This window comes from Palaemon carinicauda, chromosome 16 (assembly GCF_036898095.1).
Source record: "Palaemon carinicauda isolate YSFRI2023 chromosome 16, ASM3689809v2, whole genome shotgun sequence".
Lineage (NCBI taxonomy): Eukaryota > Metazoa > Arthropoda > Malacostraca > Decapoda > Palaemonidae > Palaemon > Palaemon carinicauda.
This window is the reverse complement of record NC_090740.1, coordinates 5121510-5145440: the sequence shown is the minus strand read 5'-3', so window position 1 is coordinate 5145440 and position 23931 is coordinate 5121510. Positions and strand designations below refer to the sequence as shown.

The window sequence follows — 23931 nt, the reverse complement described above, 5'->3', positions numbered from 1 at the left end:
GATCATATGTATAAATGGTCAGTCTCTAGGGCATTGTCCTGCTGGATAGGGCAATGTCACTGTCCCTTGCCTCTGCCATTCATGATCGGCCTTTAAACCTGTAAACTGACTGCCAGATGTTATTCAACTCTGTGAATTCCTTTTAGTTTCCCATGGGTTTTTTTTGTAAGCAGCTCATTCCTTTCCCCTAGTTTACAATTCTGGCTTATTTAGAAGATGGATAGATTGTGAAACAGAGGTTATTTAAAAATATAAGTAATCTTACATTGCCGCCCCCATCTCTTGCATCAAATAACCAATCACATTGCAGCCCCAACACTTACATCAAATAACCAATCTCTTAACCCTTTTACCCCCAGGCTATTTGGAAATTTCCAACCCTTAACTCCCAGGGGGTTATTTTTTTCCCAGCACATTTTGCAGTATATATTTTTTAAATTGCTCTAACAGCCTTAATTTTTGTCATATAGAGGTCAGGTTGGTCTCATTCTCTTGGAAAATGCCTGAATTTTCTCAAAAAATTATCAAAAATAAGAAAAAAAAAATTTTATAGCATTTTTTTTGCAAGGACGTACGGGTACGTCCATGGGGGGTAAAGGGATGGCTTTTGTGAAACGTACCAGTACGTCCTTTGGGGGTAAAAGGGTTAATCCTATACATGGCAAACCCAACACCACATGATCCACTTCCAAAGCATAAACAATGAAAACTCATCATTGACATCAGCTGAAATGTTCTGTACACCTTACCCCACTAATTGTTTACAGCTATAACCTAACTTACCTGTCTGGAATCCACAATTCAAATGGTGCATACACATTCAAATTATTTAGCCAGATGACCATCTTTTTATGTTGTACTGTAATGTCTAGAATTCATTAAGACTGTAAATGTGGGCAGGTGTAAAATACAATATAATTTTTACTGAAAAGGTTAAGAAGAAAAAAATCTCTTATGTCTTCTGTTAGTTATCCACCTACTTCTGCTTCATTTTATACACAGTGACGATGAGAAACTGGACGGTATATACCGCAAGTTAGCAACAATACAGCTTGACAAGAATGAATCTGTCGCAGCATCAGTTACCCTAAGAGAACTCGTGACCAGACTGAAAGATCAAAGGAAAGTTAACGAAGCATGGCGGAGTATTGTCGAGATTCTTTCGGGTATTAAGGATTTGTCTCCGGAGGACACCCCAAAGGTTTGTGTCATTACAGTGCATGGAATATTTGTCCTAGTGATCTGATTAAACTTCTTTTCATAATCAAGTACAGTAAAATTCAGTTTTAAATATTTAACTTAGCCGGTGAATATATAATAGCTGAGCCTCCGGCGGCTCGACAGAAAAACACAAAACTCGTGAGCGATCGCTATGAAGGTTGCGGGTGTGCCCACTAGCGCCAACTATCGGCCAGATACCGCATATACATGTAAACAGACTCAATTCTTCTCTGTCGGTCTGATCGACAAGACGTACCATTACTCGCTGTTAACCTGGAGTTTTTCAACAGTCTTGGTGAAGTACTTCCTTTTGGTTTGAGCTTTCGCAGTGCAGGTGTTTTATCTTCAACTTAAATCTTGAACTCTTTTTTGGATAGATTTAATTGTTGATGACTTTGAATTGTTTTTTGGACTTTCTTTGACTTTTAAAAATGGCCGACCCTTCCCTTAGTACGGAAGTGTGTTTTAGGCTTTTAGCAATTATCTTATCACGTTATAAATTGTTGTTGTTAATTATAGATTTTCCTCTATATATTTTATATCTCAACCGCCTTTTTTAGGCCTCTTCGATTAGCTTTCCATTTCTAATAAACATCAAGATAAATTTTAATGATTTGTTTATATGCGACCTTACCTATTCCTCCCCTAATCCGAGATTAGGCGGTCCTAACTTGGAAACCGAAGTTAAACAACGTTGAGCCCTTTCAATCGTAAATAACTTTTACAGAGGAAATGATTTAAAACTTATTAAATGAATATTTTTTAGTAGATATTTTATGAAAGATTTTCTTTGAATAGTCTTCGTACTGTTTCAAAGATGAACTAACGTTTGGTTTATTTATGCTACGCAGTTTGCGCTCTATCGTTACGATAGAGAGAGAGAGAATCACGGTTTCACTTTGCAGAAAGAGTAAATCGATTCTGACGTTTTGTTCATTCTTCTTTCAAACTGAAATGTTTTAAATACTAATTTAAAGGAACTTGTTAATTCTCAATTTCTTAGTCCTTTCAGTTTTTTCCTTTGGTCAAATAACCTGTTTATTGACGAAAGGTGAGTGGGCTTTTCTCTTCGGTGTGAAATCAAGAGAGAGAGAGAGAGACGGAGAGGGAGAGAGGAAGAGAGAACGTTCCGATCTTTATTCTCGTCCCAAGCGAGTAACGTTGTTCTCGAGTCAGTTTTTTACTCTCGTCCCAAGTCTCTGTACGGGGAGAAAGGATAAAACGTTTTTAGTTTTTATTCTCGTCCCAAGGCACTGTACGGTGAGAGATTGAAAACGTAGTTTTGAATGAACTAGTGTTTAGTCTCCTCCCCAGTCACTGATCCTTTTATCTTTATATATTTCCGTTTTATTCGATTTATATGTTTACTGTTTTTTGCTTGTATTAATGTGATTACATTATACGACTTATTTCGCATTTATAACCTTTTGATGTAGGGTAGAATTGCGTGCTTCAGGTAGAAATCAGTTTTATTCATGCCTAATGTGAATTACAGTATTGAAAAATTCGATTTCAGTGAAGTAAGTGCAAAACAGAAAATCGTAGTGATAAAGTGATAATTGCGCAAAGTGTTATCAGTGTTGCGACAGAGGGTTCGTCTGTTCGTGCCTGTCGCCTAGTCCGAGACCTCTTGCAAGCTCCCATGCTCCAGGGAGAAGTAATGTCGTAGGACTTATGGGTTCGAGAGGCTTTAACCAACGAACAGACGTTCCCTCTATGGTTTCAGGCGTGTCTCGTCAAGACCGCCCCTACCATAAGACGAGCGAGACGGTTTTCTCCTCGTCATCCGAAGGCTTATCGCGTAAGAAACCGAGGAGCAAGGTTTCGAGACCCTTAAAGCGAAAGTCAGTCCCTTCAGGACAGGTCCAGCGTCCTGGTTGTAGCCATTGGGACAGCTCTGACCCTGTGCAGTCATCGGAAGACTGCTCGACGCCTAAACAGAAGCGTAACACAGTCTCCGAGAGTCTTATTGTAGGCAAGGTTTTGCAGTCACAGACGTTACCCTCGTCTCTTACCGCACCCATTCCCGTTGATCCTAAATGGGTTGTACTGCAAGACATGCAGAATAAGCTTGCCTCTCTTATGGAGGACTATTCTGCTGAGCAGGTTCACGATGATCCTCGCCGCTTAGCTGATCGAGATCCTGGCCTTCAGCCGCCCAAACGAGCCTTTGCTCGTCCTGTTGACATTGACGTTACAAAGTCACGTCTATCACGTTTTGTAGAGCCTCACTCGATGCAGTCCCGTGTTGACTCTCAGCCGCTTGTGGACGTTCAGCCGCTGTCGCTTGCTCTTGTTGACGTTCAGGACGTTCGCCAACCAGCGTAGTTGACTTGTTTTGACGTTGAGCGTCAAGCACCGCAGTCAAGAGTTGTTTTGACTGCTCAGTCTAGGCAGTCAAGGCAGTCTCGAGTTGACGTCGAGCGTCCTCCCGCACCTGTTGTTGTTGCTGGTCAGTCCTTTAAGCAGTTACATGACATAGCGTCCTTGACTGCTACTGTTGCTCCTTTGCGTGTGGACTCTGCTTGTCAAGCATTGCCACCACGGCAGGTCTCTCCCTTGCTTGAGACTCGGCAGTTGTCGGACAAGGTTCCTTCAGATGAGGAAGTTGCTGATCCCCCTCCTACTGATATTCCCTTGAGGACTCTGTCAGACGAAGAGGAGCCTAAAGCTGCTCAGCCCTCTATGGACTTTAAATAAATCATGCTGATTTTTAAGGATCTTTGTCCGGATCTTTTTGTAACTGCTGCTCCTCGTTCGCCTAAACGTCAGAGTTTACATTAGGCCTAGCTACTTCGAAGCCGTTGTTTTCTAAGCTAGTGCTCTCTCGCTCTTCTAAGAGAGCTTTACGTTTGCTAGGCGACTGGTTGATCACCAGGAGGAGTTTTGGGGGAGACAGCCTTTGCTTTCCCTCCTTTTAAGCTGGCTTATAGAGCGGGAGTCTGGTATGACACGGGAGAAGTTCTCGGCTTGGGAGTTCCTGCCTCTGCCCAGATAGACTTCTCAAACCTCATAGACTCTCCCTGGCGCCTGGCCATGAGACGCTCCAAGATTTTATGGTCGGCTTCAGAGCTAGACCATCTCCTGTTTGGAGTTTTTTCGAGCGTTTGAAGTTTTGCTGTACAATTATGTCATGCATAAACAAGGCTATCAGGGATGGCTCCAATAATCTGACAGCCACGTTCTCTGCAGGAACAAGTCTATCAGGGATGGCTCCAATGATCTGGCAGCCACGTTCACTGCAGGAGTACGTAAGAGGCAAGTGCGCTCAATGTGTTCATTGTCAAGACAAACTTCACGATGAAGTCTACCAGGCTGTTTTGACAGCATTAATGGAAGGCGACTGGATGGTCTCTCTCGACCTTCAGGATGCATACTTCCACATTCCTATACACCCGGATTCCCAACCGTTTCTGAGGTTTGTTTACAGGAATGTGGGGTACCAGTTTCGAGCCCTGTGCTTTGGCCTCAGTCCTGCTCCTCTCGTGTTTACGAGGCTCATGAGGAATGTGGCAAAATTCCTCCATCTATCGGGAATCCGAGCCTCCCTGTACTTGGACGACTGGTTTCTCAGAGCATCGTCCAGTCATCGCTGTCTGCAGGATCTACATTGGACGTTGAGTCTGGCCAGGGAGTTGGGACTTTTGGTCAACCTAGAAAAGTCCCAACTGATCCCATCCCAGATTATTCTATATTTGGGGATGGAGATTCGCAGTCCAGTTTTTCGGGCTTTTCCGTCTGCCACCCGAATAGAACAAGCCCTGCTCAAAGTCCAACTAATGCTGAAAAGAGAACTTTTGTTCAGTCAGGAGTTGAAAGAGTCTCGTAGGGACTCTCTCATCCCTGGAGCAGTTTGTCTCGCTAGGGAGACTACACCTTCGGCCTCTCCAGTTCCATCTAGCCTCTCACTGGAACAAGGACAAGACGTTAGAGACGGTATCAATCCCAGTCTCCGAACCAGTAAAGGCATGCCTGAAATGGTAGGACAGCAATATCAGTCTGAGAGAGGGACTATCCCTAGCAGTCAAGAACCCAAACCACGTGTTGTTCTCAGACGCGTCGGATTTGGGTTGGGGTGCGACCCTGGACGGTCGGGAATGCTCGGGTCTGTGAACCTCAAGTCAGAAGAGCATGCACATCAACGGCAAGGAGCTATTAGCAGTCCTCTTGGCCTTGATGAAATTCGAAAGCTTTCTTCGAAACAAAGTGGTAGAGGTCAACTCAGACAACACCACAGCTTTGGCGTACATCTCCGAGCAAGGAGGCACACACTCCCTCACGCTGTACGAGATCGCAAGGGACCTTCTCATATGGTCAAGAAATCGAGGCATCTCCCTGTTGACGAGATTCATCCAGGGGGACTTGAACGTCTTGGCAGACTGTCTCAGTCGGAGGGGTCAGGTGATACCCATGGAATGGACCCTCCACAAGGACGTGTGCAAGAGTCTTTGGACTACTTGGGGTCAACCCACCATAAACCTCTTTGCCACCTCGTTGACCAAAAGGTTACCAATCTATTGCTCACCAGTCCCAGATCCAGAAGCAATCCACATAGATGCGTTTCTACTGGATTGGTCTCATCTGGACTTATATGCATTCCCACCATTCAAGATAGTCAACAAGGTACTGCAGAAGTTCGCCTCTCACGAAGGGACAAGGTTGACGTTGGTTGCTACCCTCTGGCCCGCGAGAGAGTGGTTCACCGAGGTACTTCAATGGCTGGTAGACATTCCAAGAAGTCTTCCTCTAAGGCTAGATCTCTTACGTCAGCCCCACGTAAAGAATGTTCATCAAAGCCTCCCCGCGCTTCGTCTGACTGCTTTCAGACTATCGAGAGACTCTCAAGAGCTCGAGGCTTTTCGAAGGAGGCAGCCAGTGCGATTGCGAGAGCTAGGAGAGCTTCTACCATCAGAGTATACCAGTCGAAGTGGGAAGTCTTTCGAGACTGGTGCAAGTCAGCATCTGTGTCCTCTTCCAGTACCTCTGTAGCCCAAATCGGAGATTTTCTTTTACATCTGAGAAATGTTCGCTCCCTCTCAGCTCCCACGATTAAGGGCTACAGGAGCATGTTGGCTTCGGTCTTTCGTCATAGAGGCTTAGATCTTTCCAACAATAAAGATCTCCTTAAGTCTTTCGAGACCTCTAAGGAACGTCGTTTGGCAACTCCTGGATGGAACTTAGACGTGGTCCTAAGGTTCCTCATGTCAGACAGGTTTGAGCCATTACATTCAGCCTCCCTGAAGGATCTCACCCTCAAGACGCTTTTCCTAGTGTGCTTGGCTTCGGCTAAAAGGGTCAGTGAAATTCATGCCTTCAGTAAGAACATCGGCTTTTCTACAGAAAAAGCCACATGTTCACTTCAACTTGGTTTCCTGGCCAAAAATGAACTGCCTTCTCGTCCTTGGCCTAAGTCTTTTGATATACCTTGCCTGTCAGAGATCGTAGGCAACGAACTTGAAAGAGTGCTGTGTCCAGTTAGAGCTCTTAAGTTCTACTTAGCTCGTACTAAGTCCTTACGAGGTGGATCTGAGGCATTATGGTGCTCAGTTAAGAAACCATCATTGCCTATGTCAAAGAATGCTTTGTCATATTTTATCAGATTTTTAATACGAGAGGCTCATTCTCACTTGAATGAAAAAGACCGATGCTTGCTTAAGGTTAAGACGCACGAAGTAAGAGCTATAGCAACTTCCGTGGCCTTTAAGCAAAATAGATCTCTGCAAAGTATTATGGACGCGACCGTTTGGAGAAGCAAGTCGGTATTCGCGTCATTTTACTTAAAAGATGTCCAGACTCTTTACGAGGACTGCTACACACTGGGTCCATTCGTTACAGCGAGTGCAGTAGTGGGTAAGGGTTCTACCACTACATTCCCTTAATTCCAATATCCTTTTAATCTGCTCTTGAAATGTTTTTTAATTGGGTTGTACGGAAGGCTAAGAAGCCTTTCGCATCCTTTTTTGATTTGGCGTGTGGTCAAATGTCATTTCTTGAGAGCGCCCAGATTAGGGGTTTGATGAGGTCCTGTTGTATGGGTTGCAGCCCTTGATACTTCAGCTCCTGGGAGTCTGTCAGCATCCTAAGAGGATCGCTGGGCTTCGTGAGGAAGACAGACTAACAAGGCAGAGTAATCGTCTAAGTCAACTTCCTTACCAGGTACCTATATATATTTGGGTTTTGTTATGATATAACTGTTAAAAACTCTAAGCATATACGCTGTAAACTTAATTAACTCTGGTCTCTACCCACCACCATGGGTGTGAATCAGCTATTATATATTCACCGCTAAGTTAAATATTTAAAAATTATATTTTAATTATAAAATAAATTTTTGAATATACTTACCCGGTGAATATATAAATTAAAGGCCCCCCCTTCCTCCCCGATAGAGACCCAGCGGGATGAGAAGAATTGGGTCTGTTTACATGTATATGCGGTATCTGGCCGATAGTTGGCGCTAGTGGGCACACCCGCAACCTTCATAGCGATCGCTCGCGAGTTTTTGTGTTTTTCTGTCGAGCCGCCGGAGGCTCAGCTATTATATATTCACCGGGTAAGTATATTCAAAAATTTATTTTATAATTAAAATATCATTATTATTATTATTATTATTATTATTATTAATTGCTAAGCTACAACCCTAGTTGGAAAAGCACAATGCTATAAGCCCAGGGGCTCCAACAGGGAAAATAGCCCAGTGAGGAAAGGAAACAAGGAAAAATAAAATTTTCAAGAAGAGTGACAACATTGAAATAAATATCTGCTTTAAAAACTATAAACATTTTAACAAAACAAGAGGAAGAGAAATAAGATAGAATAGTGTGCCCGAGTGTACCCTCAAGCAAGAGAACTCTAACCAAAGGCAGTGGAAGACCATGGTACAGAGGCTATGGTACTACCCAAGACTAGAGAACAATGGTTTGATTTTGGAGTGTCCTTCTCCTAGAAGAGCTGCTGACCATAGCTAAAGAGTCCCTTCTACCCTTACCAAGAGGAAAGTGGCCACTGAACAATTACAGTACAGTAACCCCTTGGGTGAAGAAGAATTGTTTGGTAATCTCAGTGTTGTCAGGTGTATGAGTACATAAGAGAATATGTAAAGAATATGCCAGACTATTTGGAGTGTGTATGTAGGCAAAAGGGAAAATGAACCGTATCTAGAGAGAAGGATCCAATGTAGTACTGTCTGGCCAGTACATCCATATTTGAAACTGTCATATATAGTACTGCAGTATTAGAATTTCTTAAATATCCCATCAATTCAGCTTACTTAGGTTTGTGCTTTTTTTGGTTTTCCTATGTCCACTTTTTTCCCTCAGACATCCATTGGTTTTTCCTTTATTTTGTTTGCCATATTTCTTAGAAGCCAATCTATTGATAGTCCAAAAATTTTACTTGGTAATAGAGTTGAATTGTTTCTGTAGTACTCTAGAGTACATAATATGTAAGTTTGTTTTGCAAGTTATAGGTATTCATGTACAGATAGCAAAGGCCAAAGTATTTTTTGGCCTCATGCTTACTTTATCTAAAAAGTATGAGTCCTTTCTACATATGCTGTATGTATAATTATATGTACTTTCCTCTTAATGAATATTTTATATTCGGAGAGGCTGCAATCCATTCGATATTTGGTTCCGTCATGTTCTAATTTTTTTAAAATGATATTTTATATAATAAAGGAAGTGTATCAAAAATATATGAATAAGTAAATGTCAATAAGCATTGCTTTTTGTGATGACTTTAATCAATACTTAACCCTTTTACCCCCAGGCTGTTTGGAAATTTCCAACCTTTAACCCCCAAGGGGTTATTTTTTCAACAGCACATTTTGCAGTATATATTTTTTTAAATTGCTCTAACAGCCTTAATTTTCATCATAGAGAGGTCAGGTTGGTCTCATTCTCTTGGAAAATACCTGAATTTTTTCAAAAAATTATCAAAAATATGAAAAAAAAAATTTATAGCTTTTTTTTGCAAGGACGTACCTGTACGTCCATGGGGGTAAAGGGATGGGTTTTGTGAAACATACCAGTACGTCCTTTTGGGGGTAAGAGGGTTAATTGTTTTAGTGCGGACCCATTACTTAGATCCTAAATTGTGTAATTGCAATAGCAGTCAAGAAGTATCAACTCGGTGATAGTCATTTGCGAATTATATTTGCCCAGGAATCCCCAGGTCTCTAATGACCCTCTGCTTTAGTACTTGTGATTTTGTGACTGAAATGCTGCTCAAGGACTACCTTTTTAAATTTGTTTGTTACAATTTTCTTTTGTTTTCTTTGTCATCCAGTTATTTGATTTTTATGCCATTTTCATAATATAATACCAATTTTTTATTTAACCCTTTTACCCCCAAAGGATGTACTGGTACGTTTCACAAAACCCATCCCTTTACCCCCATGGACGTACCGGTACGTCCTTGCAAAAAATGCTATAAAAATTTTTTTTTTCATATTTTTGATAATTTTTTTGAGAAAATTCAGGCATTTTCCAAGAGAATGAGACCAACCTGACCTCTCTATGACAAAAATTAAGGCTGTTAGAGCAATTTACAAAAAATATACTGCAAAATGTGCTTGGAAAAAAATAACCCCTGGGGGTTAAGGGTTGGAAATTTCCAAAGAGCCTGGGGGTAAAAGGGTTAAGAGTAAGGCACATATTTTATAATTTTTGCGGTTTCAATTCTCTTAATGTAATGCAAGATGGGTAATTATTAATACTCTAATACCTATGACTTTTTGGAAAATTACAGTGGAAAATACTATGTATTTTAAGATATAGTATTGTTTATAGTACCCACAATTTACACCTGAAGATTGCACTCAAAGAAACGACATTTCTTAAAAGTATTTAAATGTACTGTAATCTGTTTGTAGAATCCTAATGTTGATATTTTGATATTTACGTTACTTTTTCTCCTCTACAGCTACAAGAGGCATTGGAAAATGTGCTGAACGAGTCTGTGTTAGGAAATAACGAGAGCAATTACCAAAGTTACTTACACTTACTCTATCGCACCCGACAAATGACAAAGCTGGTGTCGGCAGCTCAAGCAATGTTGGCAATATTTCCTACTTATTTCCCATTGGAGTGGTTGTGTCGAGCTTTTGTTGAAATGACGGCAAACCCAACAGAAGGAGATGGTATGTCTTTTTATTGTTTGTCTTTTTACTATTTGTATGATATTTAAATCTCTTACTGGGCATATTTAGTGAATATTATTACTGTATATGAAGTTACTGTATATCCATGTTTTCAGTAAATGTATTTCTTTGAGTCTGTTCTTTAATAAATTATTTACATAATTTATGAGTTGTAGAATTATGTAAATCTACGAATCTTTCAGGAGAGTGCCCTCTGAATCAGGAAGAAGTTGGTAAATATGTTGCAAAACTACTTGGTCTTAACAGTGCCTCTCCCTGGGGTAATTTAGCCCAGGGTCTCCTGTACTACCAAGACAAACAGTATCCAGAAGCTCGGGCACATTTCAGAGTTGGTAAGCCTTTCTTCATTGTAGTTTATAATTTCAGAGTTGGTAAGCCTTTCTTCATTGTAGTTTATCATTTCAGAGTTGGTAAGCCTTTCTTCATTGTAGTTTATCATTTCAGAGTTGGTAAGCCTTTCTTCATTGTAGTTTATCATTTCAGAGTTGGTAAGCCTTTCTTCATTGTAGTTTATCATTTCAGAGTTGGTAAGCCTTTCTTCATTGTAGTTTATCATTTCAGAGTTGGTAGGCCTTTCTTCATTGTAGTTTATCATTTTACGGAGATTTTCATGTGTAAAAATTCTAGAAAAAAAAAAAACAGTAATGGAAAGAATGGTGACAGTACTGTGTCAAGTGACAAACGACAGAAATAAATATTTCATTTAGTAGACTTCATTAAGTGACAAAAGACAGAAATAAATATTTCATTTAGTAGACTTCATTAAGTTGAAAAATCTAAATGAGTTTAAATTAAAAAAGAATTTAAGTTACTTTTTATCTGTTTTTTTCTTTTGCTTACCTTGGTTTTCAGTTCTCTTCTCCCAATCCACTCTTTCCCTCTTTTGAACATATCCACCACATCTCCCTACAGTCCTGTTATCACAAATTCCTGAGATACACCTGCCACTGCCTTCATTCTAGATCTATTTTTGTTGTAAAGTAACATTGCTTAAGGGTGATGAATCTTTTGGTACCCTATTTCTTAGACTCCTTGCTTATTTATATCTGTAATCTGTCAAATGTTTTAACAAGATTCACTAGTAATTGCATTGCTAATTTATGAATGTGTATATATATTTATTTATGGCCATGCTCAGCGACATTGCGAGACTTAAAAGTATTTGATCTCTTCCCGTCCCTCGAGTAGGGAGGAGAGAGAATAGTCATTCTCTGGTGAGAGGGGTACCCTGAGAGAAAAGAGGTGGAAGAGTTGACTGTGTGTATGTGTGTGTATCTGCATAGCTATCTAAATATTTAGCCGTCATTTTTGACGGATCGCGTACGCTAGTTATTGATAGTAGCTATGTCAATTCCCTTGAAACAGGTGCAGAACGAGTTACAAACAACCTTTTAGGATGGAAGCTGTTATTGGAAGCAAATAAAGCCTCAAATAATTGGCCTGGTGTAGAGGTTGCGTGTAAGAAGTCGCTGGACATCATGGCTTCCAATGCCAAGGTTGCAATCCCTGGTAATGAAGACTTTGATTCGTACAAATGGAAGATGAAATTATCTCGGGCCAAGGCTTTTGTTTTCATGGGTCACGAAAATCATTTAAGAGAGGCTGTCGCAATTCTGGAAGAAGTGAGTACTTATGTCATTTGTTAAATCTGTCTGGTTGGAATATCATTATTGATTCCTGTCATAACAGAAGGTCCTTAACTTATAAACATTTACCTTACAAGCCTTCGGATATACAAGCACACAAATTCAACAAAAATCCTAAACCTCAGATATTGTATTAAATATTCAAAATGAAATACTGTAATGAAACCATATTATATAATGTAATGCAGTAAGCAAAACGACATTTGCTATATGAAACGGGATTATTTGTTGACTTACGCAGCTGAAAATTCTAGGCATATGAGGTAGTTGAAAATTACTCTAGGTCAGAATTTAACAAAATTTTACTTACAAACAAATCAGCTTACAAACAGCCTCTTGGAACCTATTAAGTTTGTTAGTTAAGGGCTCTGTATACATTTTTTTGATTGAAGAAAGATAGAGTTTTTCATTGTTTTAGACTTTTGAAGGAATTTAAATTTATGTGGTATCAATGTTTTAGTGTTGGAGCTCTTAGTCTTATAGCATCCTGCTTTTCCAACTAGAGTGGTAGCTTATTATTATTATTATTATTATTATTATTATTATTATTACTAGCTAAGCTATAACCCTAGTTGGAAAAGTAAGAAGCTATAAGCCCAAGGGCTCCCAACAAGAAAAAATAGCCCAGTGAGGAAAGGAAATAAGGAAAAAGATAAACGATATGAGAAATAATGAACAATTAAAATAAAATATTTTAAAAACAGTAACATCTAAACATATTTCATATGTAAACTATAAATTGACTTATGTCAGCCTGTTCATCATGAAAACATTTGTTGCAACTTTGAACTTTTGAAGTTGGTAATGATAATAATAATACAGTAATAAAAAAAAAAAATTGTAGCACATTATTTTTCTTACAGCAAGCAGATGAAGACCTAGAGAGTGGGCTTCTGATGGTTCGGTCGCTTATCAAACTGAAGGAATTCAACTTAGTTGAGAAAAAATTGAATTCCTTAAAATCGGTGCACGTGAATCAACCGCAGTTGATGCTCCTATCGGCTGTACTTCTAAAGGCCCAAGGAGACATTCAGCAAGCTCAGCAAGTTTTGGAGCAGTTTGTACAGGTGAAGTAAAAGCTTGTAAGAAAAAAGTGTATATACGAAATTTTTTCAATATTAAACTTAGCTGGTGATTATATAAGCTGCAACTCTGTTGCTCGACAGAAAACTCTACGTTCAAAATACGCCAGCGATCGCTATGCAGGTAGGGGGTGTACATCAACAGCGCCATCTGTCGAGCAGGTACTCAGTACTCAATGTAAACACAGAACCAATTTTCTCTCTGTCGGGCTACCGGCAAGACCTACTAATTCGCTGTTACTAACTGGATTTGTTTTCACAACTATTTGGTGAAGTACACTATTCTAGTTTTGAGCTTTCGCTATGCAGGTGTTTTATCTTCATCTCAAAACTTGAACTCGTTTTGGATAGATTTAATTATGGTGACAAAGAGAGTATGGACTCTCTTTCGCTTTTAAATGGCCGACCCTTCCCTTAGACGGAAGTGTGTTTAGGTTTTTAGTAATTTTGCTTAACACGTTATAGATCTATATATTTTATATCTCTCCGCCTTTATTAGGCCTCTTCGATTAACTTTCCATTTATTATAAACATATAAAAATAAATTTTTATGTTTTGTTTATATGCGACCTTTCCTGATAGTAGGCGGTCCTAACTTGGAACCGAAGTTAATCAACGTTGAGCCCGTTATATCGTATTTAGCCTTTAAAGAATTTAAAACTTTTTAAATTTAATGTTTTATGAAAGAATTTCTTTGATAGTTTTCGTACTGTTTTCAAAGATGAACTAACGTTTAGTTTTTTAGACTACGCAGTTGTTGACGTTCAGGACGTTCAACATGCGCTCTATCGTTACGATAGAGAGAGAGTGTATCACGGTTTCACTTTGCAGTAAGAGTAAATCGATTCTGACGTTTTGTTCATTCTTTCTTAGCTTAAATGTTTTAAATTCTAAATTAAAGGAACTTTTTATTTGGAAAACCTTTCAGTTTTTTCCTTTAGTCAAATAACATGTTTTTTTGACGATATATAATTGGGCTCTTCTCTTAGGTGCGAAATCAAGAGAGAAAGAGAGAGAGAGATAGAGACGGAGGGAGAGAGAGGAGAGAAAACGTTCCGTTCAAGCGGGTAACGTTGTTCTCGTGTTACTCTCGTCCCTAGTCGCTGTACGGGGAAGAAGGTAAAACGTTTCTAGGGTTTTATTCTTGTCCCCAGGCTATGTGCGGTGAGAGATTGTAGACGTAGTTTATTTGAACTAGTGTTTAGTCTCTTTCCCAGCCACTGAATTTTTTATCTTTATATATGTTTTCTGTTTTTTGCTAGTATTAATGAGCTGCATTATACGACTGATTTCGCAATTACCACCTTTTAATGAAGGGTAGAATTGCGTGTTTCAGGTAGAAATCAGTAAAAGTTTCGATTTCAGTGAAATAAGTGCAAAACAGAAAATCGATAAAGTGATATGCGCAAAGTGTTACAGTGTTGCGTCCGAGGGTTCGTCTGTTCGTGCCTGTCGTTCACCTAGTCCGGGACCTCTTGCAAGCTCCCAAGCCCAGGGGAGAAGTAATGTCGAACGACTTATGGGTTTGAGAGGCCTTGATCAACGAACAGACGTTTTTTCCCTCCGTGGTTTCGGGCGTATCTACCCAAGATCGCCCCACCCACACAAAGACGAGAGAGCCCATTTATTTCTCGTCTGCTGAAGAGGTTTCTCGTAAGAAACCAGGGACCAAGGTCTCGCGGCTTATTAAGCGCAAGTCGGTCCCTTCCGCGCAAGTCCAACGGCCCAGTTGTAGCCACTGGGTCAGTTCGGACTCGCTGCAGTCTTCCGACGACTGCTCACCTCCTAAGAGAGGCAAAGCGGTACCGCATCAGGCAGTCACACCGTCTGTTGCCGCACCTGCTCCTGTAGACCCTAAGTGGTCTTTGCTGCAGACCATGCAGTCTCAGTTAACGTCATTGATGCGGGACTTTCGTGCGGAGAAGGTTGACACTGCACCAACCTCTAGCCTACAACCAACCACGGTTGTGTGTCCTGTGGACGCTGAGGCGACCTTCTGCCGCACTCCAGCTGAGAGAGTCCCGCCACCCATGCGTTCCAGTGTACCCTGCCAGCCGCATGTTGACGTTCAGTAACGCACGGAACCTTCCGTTGACGTTCGAGAGGTACAACAACAGTCTAAGTTGTTTTGTTTTGACGCGGTGCGTCAACCTCTGCATTCTAGAGTTGTTTTGACTGCTCAGTCTAGACAGTCAAAGCAGTCTCGAGTGGACACTGTATGTCCTCACGCACCTGTTGTGGTTGACAGTTCAGTTGTTGACAGTTCACAGACTGTCAAGCAGTTACATGACGTTGCCTTCTGGTCTGCTACTAATGCACCAGTGAGAGACTCACTGAGGTAACCTAGCTTTTATCGGACAAGGTTCCTGTAGATTAGGAAGTTGCTGTTCTCCCTCCTACTGATATTCCCTTGAGGACTCTGTCATTTGGAGAGGAGCCTTAAGCTGCTTAGCCTCCTATGGACTTTAATTAAATCATGATGATTTTTTTAAGGATCTTCGTCCGGATCTTGTAACTGCTGCTCCTCGTTCGCCTAAACGTCAGAACTTACACTAGGCCTAGCTACTTCGAAGCCGTTGTTTTTAAGCTAGTGCTCTCTCGCTCTCCTAGAGAGCGTTACGTTGGCTAGGCGACTGGTTTTTGCACCAGGAGGAGTTTTAGGGATACAGCCTTTGATTTCCCTTCTTTTAAACTGGCTTATAGAGCGAGAGTCTGATAGGACACGAGAGAAGTTCTCGGCTTGGGAGTTCATGCCTCTGCCCAGATAGACTTCTCAATTCTGGTAGACTCGCCCTGGCGCCTAGCCAGGAGATGCTCCAAGTTGTTTACAGGTCAACTTCTCAACTTTTGTCGAGCCTTTGAAGTTTTGCTGTACTATTATGTCACACATAACAAGGCTTTCAGGGATGGTAAATGGTTCCGCCTCAGTCGCTAACCCCGTCTGTTGCCACACCTGCTCCCGTAGACCCTAAATGGGCTTTGCTGCAAGACATGCAGTCCAAGCTTGCGTCCTTGATAGAGGACTTAAATGCGGAGAAGAACCTTCTGGCCAACAACCTTCCAACCGGTCGGTTGTGCGCCCTGTTGACGCTGAGGTAACCTACTCACGTCTGCCAGTTGATGTGGTTCCTCCTTCTGGCCAACAACCTTCCAACCGGTTGGTTGTGCGCCCTGTTGACGCTGAGGTAACCTACTCGCGTCTGCCAGTTGAGGTGGTTTCTCCTTCTGGCCAACAACCTTCCAACCGGTCGGTTGTGCGCCCTGTTGACGCTGAGGTAACCTACTCGCGTCTGCCAGTTGAGGTGGTTCCTCCACCGATGCGACCCAGTGTGGGTTGCCAGTCGCACGTTGACGTTAAGCGACGCTCGGAGGTGGTTGTTGACGTTCAGGACGTTCAACAACCAGCAGAGGTGACTTGTTGTGACGCAGTGCGTCAACCTCAGCAACCCGGTAGGATGTTGACTGCACAACCCAGACAGTCTAGACAGTTTCGGGTTGACGCTGTACTTCCTCGCGCACCCATGGTTGTTGACAGTTCACAGACTGTGCAGCAGTTCCATGATATTGCGTCCGGCTCCGTCACGCATCCACCAGTGCGACTGGATTCAGCGAGTCAGACGTTGCCCACTCCGTTGCCGTTTCCTCATCAGTTTCGGATGAGGAACCCTCTGATGAGGACGTTGCTGAACAAGACGATCAGCCCCCAGCCCTGCTATCCATCCAGAAGATGCTGAAGAAGGAACGCTGCCCAGTCAGGCTGTGGATGAGTCTGGTAGGGACACTGTCATCCGTGGATCAATTTGTGTCACTAGGAAGACTACACCTCCGTCCTCTTCTATACCATCTAGCTTTTCACTGGAAAAAGGACAAGACGCTAGAAGCGGTCTCGATCCCGGTTTCCGGAAAGATAAAATCTTGTCTGACTTGGTGAAAGGACTATATCAACCTTAGAGAGGGTCTTCCCCTGACTGTTCAGACTCCCAACCACGTTCTCTTCTCGGACGCATCGGACGTAGGCTGGGGTGCGACATTAGACGGTCGGGAATGCTCGGGATTATGGAACTCGAGTCAAAGGACAATGCATTTCAACTGCAAGGAGCTACTGGCAGTACATCTGACCTGGAAAAGCTTCAGGTCTCTCCTTCAAGGCAAAGTGGTGGAGGTGAACTCGGACAACACCACGGCTTTGGCGTACATCTCCAAGCAAGGAGGGACCTACTCTCTGACATTGTACGAGATCGCAAGGGACCTCCTCACCTGGTCAAAAGGTCTAGACATATCACTAGTAACGAGGTTCATCCAAGGCAACTTGAATGTCATGGCAGATTGTCTCAGTCGGAAGGGACAAATCATTCCAACAGAATGGACCCTCCACAAGGATGTATGCAAGAGACTTTGGGCCACCTGGGGCCAGCCAACCATAGATCTCTTCGCAACCTCGATGACCAAGAGGCTCCCAATATTTTGCTCACCAATCCCGGACCCAGCAGCAGTTCATATAGATGCCTTTCTACTAGATTGGTCACATCTAGATCTATATGCATTCCCTCCGTTCAAGATTGTCAACAAGGTACTGCAGAAGTTCGCCTCTCACGAAGGGACAAGGTTGACGCTAGTTGCTTCCCTCTGGCCCGCGAGAGAATGGTTCACCGAGGTACTTCGATGGCTAGTAGACGTTCCCAGAACACTTCCCCTAAGGGTGGACCTTCTACGTCAGCCACGCGTAAAGAAGGTACACCAAGGCCTCCACGCTCTTCGTCTGAATGCCTTCAGACTATCGAAAGACTCTCGAGAGCTAGAAGCTTTTCGAAGGAGGCAGCCAGAGCGATTGCTAAAGCAAGGAGAACATCCACCCTTAGAGTCTACCAATCGAAGTGGGAAATCTTCCGAACTGGTGCAAGTCAGTATCCGTATCCTCGACCAGTACCCCTGTAACTCAAATAGCTGACTTCCTCTTATATCTGAGGAAAGAACGATCTCTTTCAGCTCCCACTATCAAGGGTTACAGAAGCATGTTGGCATCAGTCTTCCGTCACAGAGGCTTAGATCTTTCCAACAATAAAGATCTACAGGACCTCTTTAAGTCTTTTGAGACCACGAAGGAGCGTCGTTTGGTTACACCTGGTTGGAATTTAGACGTGGTACTAAGATTCCTTATGTCAGACAGGTTCGAACCGCTACAATCAGCCTCCCTGAAAGATCTCACCTTAAAGACTCTTTTCCTGGTATGCTTAGCCACAGCTAAAAGAGTTAGTGAGATTCATGCCTTCAGCAAGAACATCGGATTCTCATCCGAAACGGCTACATGTTCTACAACTTGGTTTTCTAGCCAAAAACGAGCTGCCTTCTCGGCCTTGGCCAATATCGTTCGATATTCCAAACTTATCGTATGGTTAGAAATGAACTAGAAAGAGTCTTATGTCCTGTAAGAGCTCTTAAGTTCTATTTAAAACGAACTAAACCTTTACGAGGCCCGTCTGAAGCTTTATGGTGTTCAGTTAAGAAACCATCTTTGCCTATGTCAAAGAATGCTTTATCCTCTTTTATCAGACTGTTAATACGAGAAGCTCATTCCCATCTGAATGAGGAAGACCAAGCTTTGCTGAAGGTAAGGACACACGAAGTTAGAGCTGTTGCAACTTCCGTGGCCTTTAAACAAAATAGATCTCTGCAAAGTATAATCGACGCAACCTATTGGAAAAGCAAGTCAGTATTCGCGTCTTTTTATCTTAAGAATGTCCAGTCTCTTTACGAGAACTGCTACACTCTGGGAGCATTCGTAGCAACGAGTGCAGTAGTGGGTGAGGGCTCAACCACTACAATTCCCTAATTCCATAACCTTTTTAATCTTTCTCTTGAAATGTTTTATTATTGTTTTTTGGGTTGTCCGGAAGGCTAAGAAGCCTTTCGCATCCTACTTGATTTGGCGGGTGGTCAAAGTCATTTCTTGAGAAGCGCCTAGATTAGAGGTTTTGATGAGGTCCTGTTGTATGGGTTGCAACCCTTGATACTTCAGATCCTAGGGGTCGCTCAGCATCCTAAGAGGATCGCGAGGCTCCGTAAGGAAGACGTACTTATAAGGCAGAGTAATTGTTCAAGTCGACTTCCTTACCAGGTACTTATTTATTTTATGTTTGTTATTTTGAATAACTGCTAAAATGAAATACAAAATACTTAGCTCATAATAATGTAAACAAGTAATGCTGGTCTCTACCCACCCCCCTGGGTGTGAATCAGCTTATATAATCACCGGCTAAGTTTAATATTGAAAAATGTTATTTTTATTAATAAAATAAATTTTTCAATATTAATCTTACCCGATGATCATGTAGCTGTCAACTCCGTTGCCCGACAGAAATCTACGGTCGGGATACGCCAGCGATCGCTATACAGGTGGGGGTGTACACAACAGCGCCATCTGTGGTCAGGTACTCAAGTACTTCTTGTCAACAAGACCTCAATTTTTCCTCTGTCGTGCCGCCGGCAAGACCTACATGGATACGCTGTTGATTTTGGAGTCTTTTGTTCACGATTTGGTGAAGTATTTGCTCTGAAATTTAGCCTTCGCTGTACAGGAAGCTTTATCCTTAGCTTAGCAAGCTTTTGGAATTAATTTGATTCATTGGTTAACGATCTTTGCTTTACTTTGGAATTCCCCCTTGACTACTTCTAAAATTCAAGATGTCTGACCATTCCCAAGTTCCTAAATACAGGCAATGTAGTGTTAGGACTTGTAATAGGCGTCTTCCGAAGGCCTCTGTTGATCCTCACACCGTATGTTCCAATTGTAGGGGAAAATCCTGTCAATTGGAAGATCGATGTGGGGAATGTGCTGGGCTTTCGGAATTCGATTTTAATGAATTCCTCAGATATACACGTAGGTTAGAGAAGGAGAGAGATAGGAGGAGTTCTTCTCGCTCTGTGGATTTTTCCTCTCCCCATGCCCCTCAACCTTTTCCTTCCCCTGTGGTGGTGACTCCCGAACCTGCTACGAGTGCTCAGCCTGCAATGGCTGATATGTTGCGTGCCATTCAGGCTCTCGGTGATAAGGTGGAGTCGTTGGTTAGTGACCGCAATCAGCTCTTGGCAGATGTCAGAGAGCTGAAAGCGAAGAGTGCAGTGGGAAGTGTTAGTGCTAGTGCTGTGCATAGTGTCAGTGTCAGTGTTGCGCATGAGGATACATCTGTGCGTGCCAGTCGTCCTCCCAGTCCGGGACCTCTTGCAAGCTCCCAAGCCCAGGGGAGAAGCAATGTCGAAGGACCAAAGGGTTCGGCAGGCCTTGATCGGCGCACGGATGTATCCTCAGTGGTTGCGGACGCATCTGCTAAGGATCGTCCCTTCCACTCCCAGACGAATGAGCCCTTACATTCCTCGTCTGTGGAAGAGGTTTCCAGGAGGGAACGGTGGACCCAGGTCTCACGACCGCTCAAACGTAAGGTCCCTTCCGAGCTAGTCCAACGGCCCAGGTGTAGCCACTGGGTCAGTTCGGACTCGCCGCAGTCTTCTGATGACTGCACACCTCCCAAGAGAGGTAGAGTGGTCCCTCAACAGGCCTCTGCACTGTCTGTTGTTGCTCCAACCACAGTAGACCCTAAGTGGTCCATGCTGCAGACTATGCAGTCTCAGCTTGCGGCTTTTATGCAGGAGTATCATGCAGAGAAGGTTAACACCCCTCCTGTTATTCTACAACCCGCAGAGGTTGTGCGCTCTGCAGATACTGCGGCTGCCTGCTCCCACACCCTACCTGTGAGAGCTCCTCCACCGATGCGCAGTCCTCACTGCCAGACGCATGTTCTTGCTGCACCATCTGCTAACATGCGTGAGCTGCCGCATCAGGAGTTGCCGGGTTCCAGCACTATGCGGCATTCTCCTCAGCCCATGCAGCATGCTCTGCAGACCTTACAGCATGCTCCGCATACCATGCAGCATGAGCCGCATACCATGCAGCATGAGCCGCATACTATGCAGCATGAGCCGCATCCCATGCAGCATGAGCCGCATACCATGCAGCATGAGCCGCATGCCTTACAGCATGCTCTGCTTACCACACCGCATGCTCCTCAGCCCACCGCAGACCCTCCCACACACCGGCCCTCTGCTTTTGTTGTTGCCAGCTCACAGTCTGTCCAGCAGAGGCATGATGATGGATCCGCAGGTACGCGTGCACCCGTTCTGCAGGATTCAGCCGCTCAGCTTGCTACTCTGCCTTTGCCACTCACAACTCACCTTTCGGATGAGGATGTATCGGAGGATGAAGCTGCTCATCTGGATGATCCTCACTCTGATGTTGAAGGACCCAAGTCTTCGCCACCCTCCTTAGACTTTCGCAAGGTCCTTGCTTTGTTCAGAGAACTGTATCCTGAACACTTTGTGTCTGCAACCCCTCGATCTCCGCCCTCCGAGTTTGCTATGGGCATGCAGTCTGCTGCGCCTGCTTTCACCAAGCTTGTTCTCGCCAGATCATCAAGGAGAGCTTTGAGGGTTATGGGGGACTGGTTGCATTCCAAGAAGCAACTGGGAAGGACCTCTTTTGTGTTTCCTCCTCCCAAGCTGGCTTCTAAGTCGAGCGTCTGGTATGCCACGGGAGAGGAACCTGGCTTGGGGGTTCCTGCCTCTGCCCAGGCCGACTTCTCAAGTCTGGTTGACTCTCCCCGCAGGTTGGCTATGAGACGTTCGAAGATCTGCTGGTCACTTTCCGATCTTGATCATTTGTTGAAGGGAGTCTTTCGTGCCTTCGAGATATTCAACTTCCTCGATTGGTGTTTGGGAGCCTTAAGCAGGAAGACTTCCCCTTCTGACAAGGACTCGGCCATGCTGATCATGTCCAGCATGGACAAGGCAATACGGGATGGGTCTGGTGAACTTGCGGCTTCATATGTATCAGGGGTCCTCAAGAAGAGAGAACATCTGTGCTCCTTCTTATCTGCTGGTATCACTCCTTGCCAGAAGTCAGAGTTCCTGTTTGCTCCGCTCTCCAAGTGTCTGTTTCCGGAGGAGTTGATTAAGGGGATGGCTGCCTCTCTTATCCAGAAGGATACGCATGACCTCATGGCTTCTTCTGCACGTAAGGCTAAACCCTTACCTTCCGTGCCTAGACCCTTCCGCCCTTTAGCAGCTGATACACCTGCTTCTAGGTTCATCCCGCCCTTTCGTGGCAGAGCCTCCAGCAGAGGAGGTACCCGTGCAGACAGTCACAGAGGCAAGTCCAAGAAGGGTTCCAAGTCCGCAAAAGGCAAGTTTTGACTTCCTTCCTCTCCAGACAACAGTAGGAGCCAGACTCAAGACCTTCTGGCAAGCTTGGGAGAGCAGAGGTGCAGACGCTCAGTCTGTGAAGTGGCTAAGGGAGGGATACAGAATTCCGTTCTGCCTCAATCCCCCTCTAACTACATCTCCCATCAACCTCTCTCCCAACTACAAGGAGAAGGACAAGAGGCTAGCGTTGCAACAAGAGGTGTCGCTCTTGCCACAAAAGGAAGCAGTGGTCATAGTCCGGGATCATCAATCCCCGGGCTTTTACAACCGTCTCTTCCTTGTAGCCAAGAAGACAGGAGGTTGGAGACCGGTGCTGGACGTCAGTGCTCTCAATGCTTATGTCACCAAGCAGACGTTCACGATGGAGACGACGAAGTCGGTCCTAGCAGCGGTCAGGCAGGAGGACTGGATGGTCTCGTTAGACCTGAAAGACGCATACTTTCACGTCCCCATCCATCCAGACTCCCAACCTTTCCTAAGATTCGTCTTTGGAAAGGTTGTGTACCAGTTCCAAGCCCTGTGCTTTGGCCTAAGCACGGCACCTCTTGTGTTTACGAGACTGATGAGGAATATTGCGAAATTCCTTCACTTGGCAGACATCAGAGCCTCCCTCTATTTAGACGACTGGCTTTTAAGAGCTCCCACAAGTCGTCGTTGTCTGGAGAATCTCAGATGGACTATGGATCTGACCAAGGAACTGGGCCTCCTGGTCAATTTAGAGAAGTCCCAGCTCGTCCCATCCCAGACCATTGTTTACCTGGGTATGGAGATTCAGAGTCGAGCTTTTCGGGCTTTTCCGTCGGCCCCAAGGATCAACCAAGCCCTAGAGTGCATCCTGAGCATGCTGAGAAGAAACCGATGCTCAGTCAGGCAGTGGACGAGTCTAACAGGGACACTTTCATCGCTGGCCATGTTCATCGAGTTAGGGAGACTCCACCTCCGCCCCCTTCAGTATCATCTTGCTGCTCACTGGATAAAGGACATGACGCTAGAGACGGTCTCAGTTCCTGTTTCAGAAGAGATGAGGTCTACTCTAACGTGGTGGAAGAACAGCATTCTTCTCAAGGAAGGTCTTTCGTTAGCTGTTCAGACCCCCGACCACCGTCTCTTCTCGGACGCATCAGACTCGGGCTGGGGTGCGACATTGGACGGACAGGAATGCTCGGGAACATGGAATCAGGAGCAAAGGACTCTTCACATCAATTGCAAGGAGTTGTTGGCGGTTCATCTGGCCTTAATAAACTTCAAGTCCCTCCAGCTAAACAAGGTGGTGGAGGTGAACTCCGACAACACCACAGCCTTGGCTTACATCTCCAAGCAGGGGGGGACTCATTCGAGGAAGTTGTTCGAGATCGCAAGGGACCTCCTCATTTGGTCAAAAGATCGAAGGCTCACGCTGGTAACGAGGTTCATTCAGGGCGATATGAATGTCATGGCAGATCGCCTCAGCCGGAAGGGTCAGGTCATCCCCACAGAGTGGACCCTTCACAAGAATGTTTGCAGCAGACTTTGGACCCTGTGGGGTCAGCCAACCATAGATCTGTTCGCTACCTCGATGACCAAGAGG

At 43.9% G+C, this 23931-nt stretch overlaps 1 protein-coding gene across 1 annotated transcript in view; it reads left to right on the top strand.

Annotated features, from left to right (window-relative positions):
* The window catches only part of LOC137655640 (superkiller complex protein 3), an 88012-nt gene that overhangs the window by 23173 nt on the left and 40908 nt on the right, over positions 1 to 23931 (top strand). Inside the window, exons 5-9 of the mRNA XM_068389565.1 lie at positions 1003 to 1201; positions 10147 to 10363; positions 10567 to 10716; positions 11750 to 12006; positions 12894 to 13097. Coding sequence (XP_068245666.1) covers positions 1003 to 1201; positions 10147 to 10363; positions 10567 to 10716; positions 11750 to 12006; positions 12894 to 13097 — 1027 coding nt within the window. The remainder of the gene's footprint in view (positions 1 to 1002; positions 1202 to 10146; positions 10364 to 10566; positions 10717 to 11749; positions 12007 to 12893; positions 13098 to 23931) is intronic.